Genomic DNA, 12,197 nt, shown 5'->3' on the forward strand with positions numbered 1-12,197 from the left:
TTTAGCCTGTCTGTTAATGTGATGATCCTAATTCATACCGTTCAAGACGGAAAACCCTTCACCGCAGCTCGGTATAGTATAGACTCTTTCACCACAACACCGGGAAGGTTATACAGCCGCAATAACTTTGGTGAGGCCGTTTTTCACGATTTGTCCAATCAGAACACGAACGGTAGCTTGAATGTAACTTTGAGAGATCAATCCGATGTGCACCCTTCATTATGGTAGATAAGGCTAGAAGTATATGTCCGTGACGATTCGTTACAACAGGCTACATATACAGTGTACAGCGTCGTCGTATTATAATCGCCAGCAGGTTAGCACCAGTGTCCGACGGAAAAGAGATAGCTAATAAAGACGAACAGGGACAGACCATAATTTTGAGATTTACTAGATAGTCCATAAAAAACGTTACGAAACAAAAAGCAACTCGGATTAAACACCGGGGGTGGTAAAGCCAGGAAGTTGGGGCCAGTTCCCGAGCTGTGCTGGGTCTCCGCCAATGCGCACCCACACGGAGTGTGAAGGCGTTGGCCCGTCGAGAATGAAGAGCTGATGCCATCCCGGAGGAGAAACGTTGGCGTTGGGCGGTGCGGTGACGGTGCAAGACGTTCCAGAACAGCTGATCGCAGGGAAAATGGTACGACTACCCATGGTGTTGCCGTGGGTGCTGGAAACAGCTACGAAATGGATGCATTAGAAGATCTGATGCTGGTATAAAGAGTGTACACGTACCGCCGATGAGAGAAATTCTGACATCCGATATTTCACCTTGGAAAAGAGTGATGTTGGACACAGTGTATGTTCCTCCATAAGCCCAGTCGGTTTCTTCGAGGGTAAATTCGGGCTGGGTGAAACCCATATCGAGGTAAGGCGGGATGTATATCTGAAAACGATGCGATTCAGTTAGCTATTCCACGATACATCCAAAGAGATTAACCTCAATCCTAAACTCTTCTGGGTTAACACCATCTTGCGGATCGGATCCAGAAACTAGAACACGTGCGTCCGGAAGGAGAATCGCTTCGGAATGGTACATTCTAGCGACGATCGTCGTATTCAAGATCGACATCCTCTGATTGACAGGTTGAGTAGGATCATAAAGAACTGCTCCCAGATTCGGATCTGTCGCGAGTCCAAAGCCAGCTACACCTTGATGAGCACCGTTTAGAATGAGGAAAGTGCCATCGGGAAGTGGTGCCATGCAGCTCATGACACGTTTGGATGGCTATGTTAATGCGATTATTGACAAGATATCATGTATAAGAGTGTGAGTGCATACCATTCGCTCCAAAGTCCAGGTTGCGTTGTCAACTTCGGGTTCAATGGATACACAGTTGTCGATAGCTATACCGGCACCGGGAGAAGAACCACCGCACACCAAAACGCGAACAGGGTCGGTGTAGGGAGCATATTGAGGGAAGAGCACCGCGGAACCCTCGAGAGGGTAAGTTCGGCCGCCCAAGACTGGATTAACACATATGTCAGCTGCAGGAAGATACTTTAAATGGTAAACATACAATCGTCGACGGATGCAGGAAGGTTCGGAAGTTCCTTCGTTGTGTCAAACGTAACGGCATCAAGAATGCGAGCTTCGTTATAGTAGACTAGTTGATTCAGATAAGTATCAGCTGTCAAAGGGGTGGAAAAGACGCTTACTAGCAAGGATACCACCACCAGGCAAGACGAACATGAAGGGATACAAATTGTTCGGGTCTGTCCTCTGCAACCATTCGAGTTCTACGACCGTGTCTCCGCCCTCTGGTTTGGGTAACAACTCGAGATTGGGCTGTGGGGATGCATTGCTTCCGGTTTCGCCACCAATCACCAGAATAGTTCCGTTGGCCATCATCATCGCTGTCGGATACCATCGGCCCCGCTGTAAATGAAAAGATGCCTCAGCTTCGAATTCGTTCGCGTGCGGAGAATACTTACCTGGAGACTCAACTCCTCCCAGTTCTCTTCCCAATCATTTGTCGAGTTTGTTCCAGGAACGCCATCGGGTGTGTACAGGCGGACGCCAAAGGTACTTTCTAGCGACCAGCCTACGCGAACACGAAGTTAGTCCAACCAAAATAATAAATGTGCTATATGCCCACCTCCGACATTGATCTGCCGTGCACCTTTATCCGGAAGAATGATACTCCCCGAACAGAAGACATCAGTCTTCACATGCATCTCACGCCAAGCCAAATCGAAGTTGTCCACCAGGCTCAGGTCAAGTTCGTAGGCACCGGTAGAATTGGGGAAGCTGTAAATGAAGAGCATATTTGCCGATCAAAAAAAGAACAAATAGAACAAATTTGCCGACGGACCCAGTACCGTCTTTCTCAAGGAACGTCACCTTGTTATTAACCCCTACGGTCGCAATCAGAGGTACAACGACCCTTTTACGAAAGAGGTTAAAATGCGGATTGATAACCAGTCGGAAGCGAAAACTTACCCGGGAACTGGAAGGTAAGTCGTTGAAGGGTCAGTGTGTCGCTATCGCCGAGAGTAAGTATAGCCTTACCAAAGAACTATGGGAATTGTGAGGACAATCAAGAAACATAGCACGGAGATAACTCACTTCGTATCGGCCAGTAACTGCAGGCGTGTGCCAAACGTTCATTGTTCCATTCCAAGTGTACAGCTGTAGGCGCAAACCTCCGCCACAAAGATGGAGGGGATCACCCGGACATTGAGTTGCGCAGTCAGACTCCTCTGCCTGAACAGAATCATGTGCGGCTATATCAGAGATATCTCCGCAGTCTGCGTTCGATAACAACATGTTGAGGGGACGCAGAATATGATGAAACAGCGGTCACTTACAGCACTCGTCGCCGTACTCAAGTCCGGCCGCAGTGTACCCAAAGTCAGAGCATTGAGTCAGACAAGCTTCGACGCTGTTGTTCGTGGACCATATGTTCTGCCACGGCAGAGTACGTGTTCCGACTACTTCATCACTGAAGTGACATGATTGTCAGATCTTATGTTAGCACGGGTAGAGGAAACACTGACGTGTAGCAGCCCTGGTACGTCCATTGTCCAGGGAGATTATCAACCAAAGCAACTGCGACAGGAAGTGCGGTGATGTTCTCCGTCGTGGAATATACTGAGAGCCGGTTTCCTGCGCCACAGGCCTCGCTAACGGTGACCAACAGTTAGTTGATATGACAACACACAGCCCTGTAGAGTAGACCCACGTTGAGTTTCCGGTGCAGCTCATGCTACAATCAGATTCTGCAGCGAGCGTCGCTCCATTGACGAGTCGATCCCCGCAGTCTTAGAGCGTCCCATTAGGAAATATCACGGTGGCATGACGCAAAAATGGCTCACAGCATTCTTGACCAAATTCCATCCCCGCTACAGTGAAGTTCCTGTCGATACAGGAGGCAATGCAGGACTGGACCGTCAGGTTCGCATCCGCTCCAATCTCAGTTTCGAAGATGCGGCCATGGGCATTATCGCTACAAGAACGTCCCGGACATCAGCGATACGATATCAAATGATGAAGGAAACGAAAAGATAACGTACACCCAACAAGCGTTGTAGCTCCACGAGCCGGGCAGACCTGTGAGGACGGGGAAAACAGCTACCGCCTGGCCTCCTCCAGCGTTTCCGCCACCGTTGTTAATGGGGGGCAAGTCGGTTCCAGTATAGTTGTAAACGTTCAGTCGATTTGGTCCACCGCAAAACTGTGAACTATTTCCGGCACAGGTCATCGTGCACTCATCACTCGCTGTTGGTGCGCCCCCATTCACAATACTCGAGCCACAGACTGTTTCGTCATTCATCAGCAAAAAAGTCGAACGATACAGATGATTAAATGAAATTCTTACAGCATTGAGCAGAATATTCAGTCCCAGCGAACTGATAGCCGGAGCTGAAGCAGGCACTGGTACACGTTTCGATCGTGACGTCCGTAACATCCATTCCGACGGTAAGTGCACGTCCATCAACATTGTCGCTTTCAGAGTGGAAGATATGTTTAGCACAAGAAGTAATTACGAAAGAGGAAAGGGAACAATTACCTGTAGCACCCGAGAGAAGTCCAGTTTCCGACAGACGGTACGATTGTAGGTGGGGGCGGAGGTGTTGCACCGCTCCAGAACAAGTTTAGACGTGATGGGCCACCACAAAGTTGCAGCGTGTTGCCAGTGCATGCCATGTTACAATCAGTTGCAGTTGCATTTGTGTCGCCGGATTCTATGTTGTTGCCGCAATCTACGTCGCGGAAACAAAAAAAAGATGATCAGCACGAGGAAGCTCAACGTTTATTCATTCCTACGTACAGCATTCTTGGGAATATTCGACTCCCGCATAGATGAACCCTCCGTCGCCGCAAAAGTTGATGCAGTTGGAGACGGTCATATTGTCCGTGCTGGTGTATGTAGACAAGGAGAGTGTCCGCGTGCCTTGGGTATCCCTACGAACAGACGAGGTTAGACGCGATCTCAAGATCATATTGAGCCACGAACGTGTAACATCCTAGAGAGGTCCAATTTCCGGGAAGATCAGTCGGGATAGATTGACGACGGTGCAAATGCCCCGCTGCCGCTGAACGAATGTGAGTTGAAGCTTGCGCTGAAGAAAACTGTGAATAGGAGGTTAGTACACTACTCGTCACGACGGCAAGAGATGCGTACAAGAGCGGAAAGGGCGACTGGCCCAAGAAAAGAATTGAGGAAAACCATCCCAGCAAACGAAAGATTGGTGAGTGGATGAAGAACTCATCCATGATCGCCCACCTTATAAACAAGGCCAAGGAAAAAGAATACCCCTGGAAATCTGTCCAATTGGCGATTGTTCTGGACAACGATGCAGAAGCCTTACGTACTCGCCAGCGAACGTTATGCGCTGATTTTTAGCTGATGCATCGACACAAAATGGCGGCTGTACGTCTCCGGAGGAGTTATTTGTGCCTTCGGGGCCCTGATTGATGTGTCAATGGTACCGGATATGAATTAAAGAAGCTTGAACCCACACGATCAGGCTCTGTCGGTTTAATTGATTCATGATGCAGATATAGCCGCGGCTAGGGAAAAGGTCCCGTAAACGGTGCGTAAGCGAGGATCCTGTGATATGCCGGTCTGCTGCCGTTGAGGCCAAATCGCGTTTATTGCGGCGGAGCCGGGACCTCGCCCTGGGGGACCTGGGGAAATGAAGGGTCATCCATATAATTGAGAGCTGGTATGTCGATGAAAATATGCCATCAAGAGGTACCAACGAATGTTGGACGACATATGTCACGTAGGTCTATACATATGACCGGTGTGTAAACATATCCATCATGATTCCATGAAGGCGGAGATGAGGCGAGGACCGGAGTTTCATTACTGAAGACGGCACGGAGAGCCGACGCCCTCGAGAGAGATAAACTCAAACTCATCGCGCCAAGCGGAGAGCTCCAACATGAACCCGATGGAAAGCGGCAATGAGTGGATTCTCGTACTCTTTTTACCTTAGCGCCCTTTTCCTAGCGCGCCTTGGGCCTCAGAAAGGAAGTACATAGCCCCCATCTTGCGCATTTCCATTCGATGATCGGATAGAGATGTAGATATTCAGGCCCAAGGTAGAGCAGTGGACAGGTGGAAATCTCGGGAGAACAGGACGGTTCTTGTTGCTGGCGGGAAATAACAGGAGGAACTGTCACTCAAGAACAGTCTAGAGGAACCCAGTCGGACAATCTAATGTATAACAGGTTTGCGAGCACGAGTACTTGCCGCCTTCGCATCTTCAACGGCAGAGTGCGAATAGAATGCTTCAACCCCGTTACCCACGTCGTATTTCAGACCTCGCACCGGCTCCTGAGTGGAAAAAGGGATTACAAGGACCAGAAAGCATTTCGAATCAATCGGATGTTTCCTCAGGATGCGGGGGAAGAGAGTCAGAAGAGAAGTGGTACCACATGTGAAGGATCCTACAAAAGACATTGAGGTACCAAGATTCTTGTCCTTGCCAGAGACAGAGCGCTCAGCAGACAAAGGGCGCAAGTTCCGGGTTGAGTATCATATGGCAGTCGGCCTATCGATGGATTACAAGCATCACAGACGACCCCTGGGTAACAAAAATGGGTCCTCCCTTGTCAAACGGAGTGCCTCGAGTTCCGAGAGCTTTACCAGCTGATGATAGCAGGGACAAGGTCAAAGCTGACATTCCGTACAAAGGTCAGAACGTCACGTGACTGTGCTTCTTAATTGCCCATTGCCCAGGACCTTGTCCTGGCTCCTGAGTGATGGCTCGGTGGTAAAGGTTGAAGCTCAGATATTACTAGATCCGTACGACTTCTAACATTAAGAAGCTGAAACCTACTTTTTACCGTTTCTGACCTCTTTTCTTATATTTTTCTTGTCATTTTTCTTGGATTTTCCTGAAACATTTCGTTCAAAACAAGTAGCATTGGGTTCAAAGTTAGTAGATAGAATGCTATTTTGGTGCGTGATCATCATGATCAGCATCACCGTTATTTTGGTACAAAGTGTCCATACAATTCGCGGCTCCCGAAACTGCCAGGCGCCCGCAAATCCGGCGGGCAGATGTAAAAATTGCAAGTGGAAAATCTGACGATTGTCCGGATCCAGCTTGCCAAGTCCTCAGCTTGCCGCTGTAAACGGAATCTGTCTGTTTCAGGAGCTTTCGCAGTACCTCAGAAGAATTCCTGTAGGATCTTCTCCACCGTCAGACGCCTTGTCAAGACCCAGAAAAAGCTACTCAACCTCAAACTTGGGCTACAGCGACAAACTTCTACTTTGATACAAAATGGCATATGTCAGATTATAATGTACGGTACGAACACCAACAGCTAAGTTACTGGGTTAAGAACCGAATCCACCAAGTTAGTACTGTACACGAGCTTTTAAAACAAAACTTCTCCCAAACCCAAACCCACGACAAATGAAACCATACTACAATAAACGCCGATAGAAGAACGAAAAGATGACAAGATACAGGACGGGGTTAGATACCAGAAATCATACACTTGCAAAACGCGACAAAATAAAATAAACGAAAGAAGACGAGGATTAGAAGGACAAAGTCGAAACTCTATACCGCTACTTGTTGCTGCTGCTGCTGCTGCTGTTCCTGTTGTCCCTGCTCGGCCGCAGACTCGGACTGCTGCTGCTGGACCATCTGAGGCGGGGGCGGCATGGGATACCCAGGATACGCCGGCCATATACTTGGATACGGAGGATACCCCGGCGGGGGGTAATACGAATAATACTGAGGTTGGGGCGGCACCCCCGGTTGACTTGGATCTGCTGTTATCACTGCTGGTGGTGTGTAAGGCATATAAGGCGCCGGGTACGGAGGTGACTGCGGTGGCGGCGGTGGCGACACCCCATTCACCGGAGCAGAGTAATAAACGGGGGGATGTGGGAGCTGGTAGAAGTTGTACGGATATGGGGGCAAATGATGGCCCGGAATAACTGCAGTAGCGGTAGCGGCACCAGTAGGATCTGGAAATGGGGTGGCAACAGGAACGGGAGCAGCTACTGGTACAGGCGCTGTGGGAGTTGGTGTTTCTGGGGGCTGCTCTGGAGGTGCACTAGGCGTTGGCTCCTCGGTTTTGTTCAGCTTGCGCCGCTTTGACACTGGAGGGGAACCGTACGGATCATACCGCTTGCCAGAACGTTTGTTGCCTTCAATGATATGAGCATCACTCAGCAGCGGCAGTCCTGCGATTGATGTGGGTGATAGCGTTGGAGAGGTATCAATGTCGTCTGCGTCACCGCGGTACCGCGGTATTCCATCAGCGCCTATCTCGACCTTTGGTGGATTACGAAAGTGTGTCTTGTCGAGATATTCTGGGCTGATGTCGAGCGATGCAAGCTCTGGCAGAGATGAAGGCGAGCGCAGTCGGCCATTTTCTACGTCTTCGACCTTGTAATAGGATATCAGGTGCTGCGCTACTCCTCCGATATTCAAAGAAAAAGTCTAGGCAAAAGTGAGATAAAATACTAAAGAACAGAAAAAGCAAGGCAGACGTACCTTTTTCATTAATCCATCCGGCTTGAACTTGTAGCTATTCGTCAGACTTCCGACCAAACTCCGTTCACGATGTTTAGCAACACTGAGTAGACGTCCGTCCGTCCGAGGGCGCCTATTGGCTGGATTATCCGTTGAAAAATCGTCTGTCTCCTGCTGCTGCTCGTCGCCACGCCCTCGATGACTGGGCCCTCTCTTGTCTGTCTCGCGATATAGCAAGAAATTACCCAAAATTCGGCTCGGACTCCAGAAGAACCCATCGGTCCAGCGTTTGATGCCACTCTCATCCTCGTCGAATACGAATACAGACCCCGACGTGATCATCTTGCGTTCAGCATCGACTAAGCGACGGGTCACCCGTGGTATCAGGCCTCGACGAGCGGCTTCGAGGATGAGCAGAGCATCCCCAGTCGTTTCTATCCACCCCGACCAGGGTGGCTCTGTCCACGCTGACGACGACTGCGACATGCTTGAAACGTCTTCATTGTCCAACGAACGACCACGAGAGATAGTGAGAGCAAATAATCAGATACATTTAAGAATAAAGTTTTCACTTAAAGTTGACTTACCGTCAAGCAAATTGGCGGCGGAATAGAAAAAATAAGGCGAGCGGTGAGATTGTATTCAATCTCCGCCTCACTCTCGGCCCTGCGCCACAATTTGTTTGTGTTTCCAGCAGGCTCCCACCGCCGTTGCTCTGTATTTTTTCTATACGGTACTTTGGCTTGCAATTTTATCTGTTCTCGACGGTTCAAGTGGTTTTGGTGGTGCTCGTTGAGGTAGACTTTGAATTTAAAGTTTTTGCTTAGTCATAGCGACATCTTTGAAGCGTAAGCGGTATTGCGTGCCAGCCGACTTTGACACAACTCTTCAATTCAAGTCCTGACAAGTTGCGTCTGTGACGTGAAAGTGAATCAAGCGTGCTGCCAGAAGCTTACAAGGAGACTTTCAAATGACCAACCAGGATTTACTGTCTAGCGAGTTTTACAAGGAGTCCAGAAGGATTGGCACGAGGCAGGCGCATCTCCGTACTGGCGGTGCAGTAGTGCGATACATTTACAACTGGCTCAAAGCCTCAAGGACGGAAGAATCGCATCCAGGGGTGAAATAGTAAGTAATTGATCAGAGGCTAGGTGCTGCGTAAGTGTAATGCAAGCGTATTACCATTGCAGCGGGATCTACCGCGGGTTCACCGTGGCCCCCTACGTATGCAGACCAGGAAATCTAGATGAATGAGCCCAAAATTTCCACTGAGATGGAAGAATAGTACCCAAAGTCGAAGGGAGTAACTATTGCCACTGTAATCAATCAAAGGCCAGGCCCTTCAGCATTTAATACCTTTGATAATGTCGTACTTATCACCATCGCGGCGCGTTGTGAACTTTAGAGTGCCCGTATATCGGAAGAATGAAAGTTGAGAAGTCTAGGCATATGATCGGTAAACAGTGTAGACAAAAGGTTAATGCTAAGTGTTTACCTAGCTTGGCTTTTTTCGTCTCCGTGAAGCCCATGAGGTGAGATGGATGACTTAACTAGAACGTTGTTTGGAGCCTGGCAGTGTCCTCCACGCGTTAGGACCGCCTCAAAGTGAAGAGAACCTCAAACCTAACCGGTTCGATTGAAACCCCGGAGGCCGTCTTCGACTATCGAAGTTTGTCCACGAACCAGGAGAAATCGAAGCTAAGACGCTGTAAGGGTATACGATTCAGACGAATGCTGCGGAGCATTTGTGCTTATAAATCTGGGATCACGGTATGAAGATCGCAGTACGCTAGAATCGACGTTGCCGCCAAGTTCAGGTCTTTGCTACTCTTCCATTCCAGTTGCAGCCTGAGCTGGGTCCTCGACGCTACGCGGTAATATTACATCGATGACTTCGACCGTTCATGAACTATGAGAAGTCGAAGTTCGGAGCCCAGAGAGAAGTCGAAACCTGGTAGGCTAGCTCCGGCGTAGTGCTTCTTCACTGTTCAGCGTGTAAACTACGTGCCCAGATGGACGGGTTTGTCAGGAGTCCAATACGAAACTTGCGGTCGACCCCAATTCAATTGCCTACAAGACCAGGAGTTTATCGTATCGCCACCGCATCCAGTCACGACTAGAAGCTCAGCACTGCGAAAGTTCGCAAATCACGGAGTACGGGGTCCCCGGCCTTCCCAAGTTCATTACCAGAAATGATTAGAAGCTAATGATCAAGAGAGAAGTGACAAGGTCCGAAGGACTGGGGCTGAGACGATACGTAGTCGTATAAGAAAACGGGGAGTGTTTGCCGTTGAAAGCAGGCTCTCATTGGCGACCGCAAAAGGCTCCAAGATAGAAACTGCCTCCAATTATCTATCGTATTGCCGCTCCATATGAAGCTAGACCGCTTAGCAAATCGCGTTATCATCACAGTGGCAGGTCATCGACTCGAGTCGAAGGCCTATGGACTCGAGTGCACGCCGTGGCTTCGCTCGTGGTATTAAGAAGGGCAGGGCTCAGAAGAAGCCGGACCGAATCCCGCTGAATAGTCCACCTTCATTCTACGCGCCACCAAAAAAAAACGCAGGGAAGATGAGAGATTCAGAAGCTTCGCGCCACACGATAGGACCCATCATTGGAAGGGAAAAGAGTTTTGCGGGGGAGGGAAAGGCTAGATCGTTCAGATCTGACACACAGGGTGCGAGATTACGCCTGCTTCGCGTGGCCATGGGAGGAGAAAGCCAAAGTTATCGAGGGAAACCTTCTGGACGAGTCACGACAGCCATCAGGTCCATGATGGGGAGGGTGAATGAGATAGTCGTCAAGGAAATCAGCCAGCGTCCCTGTTGCGCGACAGGAGTCAGTGGTGGCGGTGGTACCTTCGTGTGTGGACCATGCGCACGGCGTCGCACAGGAGGTTCGAACCGCGCGCTGTTAATAGGCCTAACCATGGATGTATTCAGCCATTCTGCGTCTGCAACCGTCAAAGGGCTAAAAATGTCAGCACGGGGAAGATGTACTCGTGAGAGGAGGTAATAGGGCTTTCTCTGCGGCAGAGGCTTTACTGGCTGCCTGGAGGGCGAGTATTGGGAGAAAAAAATAGGTCGAAAGTAGGCCATGTGAATAGGGAGATCAGGATTTGATATTTTATCTTAGCCGACGGGAGATTCCCAGACCCAGATGCAATATGAAAAGCGGGGACTGAGGTATCCCCGACCGAGTCTTATATGCGGAACATTGCGCCAGCCGAATTATTTCCGAGTGCCCCTGGTCACAGTACGTGTGGGGGCGTTTACTACTAGTATCTCGTTGCAAGGCGCCCTGACCAGGGATTTGCAGGGGAAAATCACGAGGACACGTCAGGCCTTGGTGTCAAAGATTTTTGAACAATGAACTTCGTAGGCTAGAGTGGCCGAGGCTTGTCGTTTACTGGTGCAACAAAGCTTAAGAAAACCACAAGACGCTGTGAGAAAAGAATGGTTCACGGGCCGGGCCTAAGTCGAAGGGGCTGGATCGCGCGGTAGAAGCAGTACCCAAGGTACGCGGTACCACTAGACTGTAAGAGTTAAGAATTCGTCGCTGCACCATCAAGAGTGGCAAAAAAGTCCGATAGAAACTTGCTGAATGAGAATTGTCTGTCCTGGAGTTGGCGAAAGAAGGTTGATGACGTCTCCGAGTACCTCGACGCCTCTGGCTCTGGTCTAGAGATGTTTCAGTGAGTAGAAATACAATGAGAATTAAGAATCAAGAATCAAATCGAGGTCTGCGAATCTTGAACCTCGAATGGGTAAATAACTGCCAAAGGAAGATGTTAAAAATTCCACAGTAAATGGAAGTTACACGACAGCATAAATGGATGCAGACGTCGAAGACTCAGACAAAGCCTCAGAGTAACTCACCTTAAAGATAGCTTAGTACGCAGCTCATCAAGTCAACATTAAGTTGAAAGTTTAACTTTAAGTTATGAACCGCGACGATGGAAAGCGCACGTGATCGGTTCAACCGGTATTCGATCCGAGCGCCGGGCTACGAACAACCGGCGTCTCTGAATTCGATTCATAAGCGTATATTGGCGCGAGAAGCCTTACAATCGTATTCTACACTCGGCTACATCGCTATGGACCCCTGCTGGATGCAGTCTTTTCGACATCATTTACCACACTTCCGTTGCTGCCGAGCGCACGGCACTCGATTCTCTGGCATCTCTGCAACAACTTCAAGCGCTTGCTCTAAGATCGCTTCGACATGCTGGTGACCAGAAGAATCAT

The 12,197-nt window shown here is 49.4% G+C and overlaps 2 protein-coding genes across 2 annotated transcripts; both read right to left on the minus strand.

Annotated features, from left to right (window-relative positions):
* Positions 1–46: 46 nt before the first annotated feature.
* Positions 47–4,736, minus strand: EV420DRAFT_787296 (uncharacterized protein). Its single transcript, XM_060483461.1, has 22 exons — positions 4,629–4,736; positions 4,461–4,576; positions 4,275–4,408; positions 4,014–4,206; positions 3,822–3,949; positions 3,517–3,760; positions 3,319–3,449; positions 3,186–3,264; positions 3,001–3,126; positions 2,812–2,945; positions 2,570–2,751; positions 2,513–2,519; positions 2,444–2,450; positions 2,316–2,387; positions 2,100–2,251; positions 1,936–2,045; positions 1,660–1,879; positions 1,521–1,607; positions 1,283–1,467; positions 941–1,228; positions 736–886; positions 47–680 (listed from the first exon to the last, which is right to left on the minus strand). The coding sequence occupies exons 1-22, from the start codon at positions 4,674–4,676 to the stop codon at positions 436–438; spliced, it is 3,039 nt and encodes a 1,012-aa protein (XP_060326724.1). The 5' UTR covers positions 4,677–4,736; the 3' UTR covers positions 47–435.
* A 1,979-nt stretch (positions 4,737–6,715) lies between these two features.
* On the minus strand, positions 6,716–8,735 carry EV420DRAFT_1565467 (Gti1/Pac2 family-domain-containing protein). Its single transcript, XM_060474028.1, has 3 exons — positions 8,538–8,735; positions 7,972–8,447; positions 6,716–7,917 (listed from the first exon to the last, which is right to left on the minus strand). Exons 2-3 carry the CDS (start codon positions 8,434–8,436, stop codon positions 7,027–7,029), a joined length of 1,356 nt encoding a protein of 451 aa, XP_060326725.1. The 5' UTR covers positions 8,437–8,447; positions 8,538–8,735; the 3' UTR covers positions 6,716–7,026.
* Between the last annotated feature and the right edge of the window lie 3,462 nt (positions 8,736–12,197).

The sequence above is a fragment of the Desarmillaria tabescens genome (assembly GCF_030435595.1).
Source record: "Desarmillaria tabescens strain CCBAS 213 chromosome Unknown EV420scaffold_39, whole genome shotgun sequence".
NCBI lineage: Eukaryota > Fungi > Basidiomycota > Agaricomycetes > Agaricales > Physalacriaceae > Desarmillaria > Desarmillaria tabescens.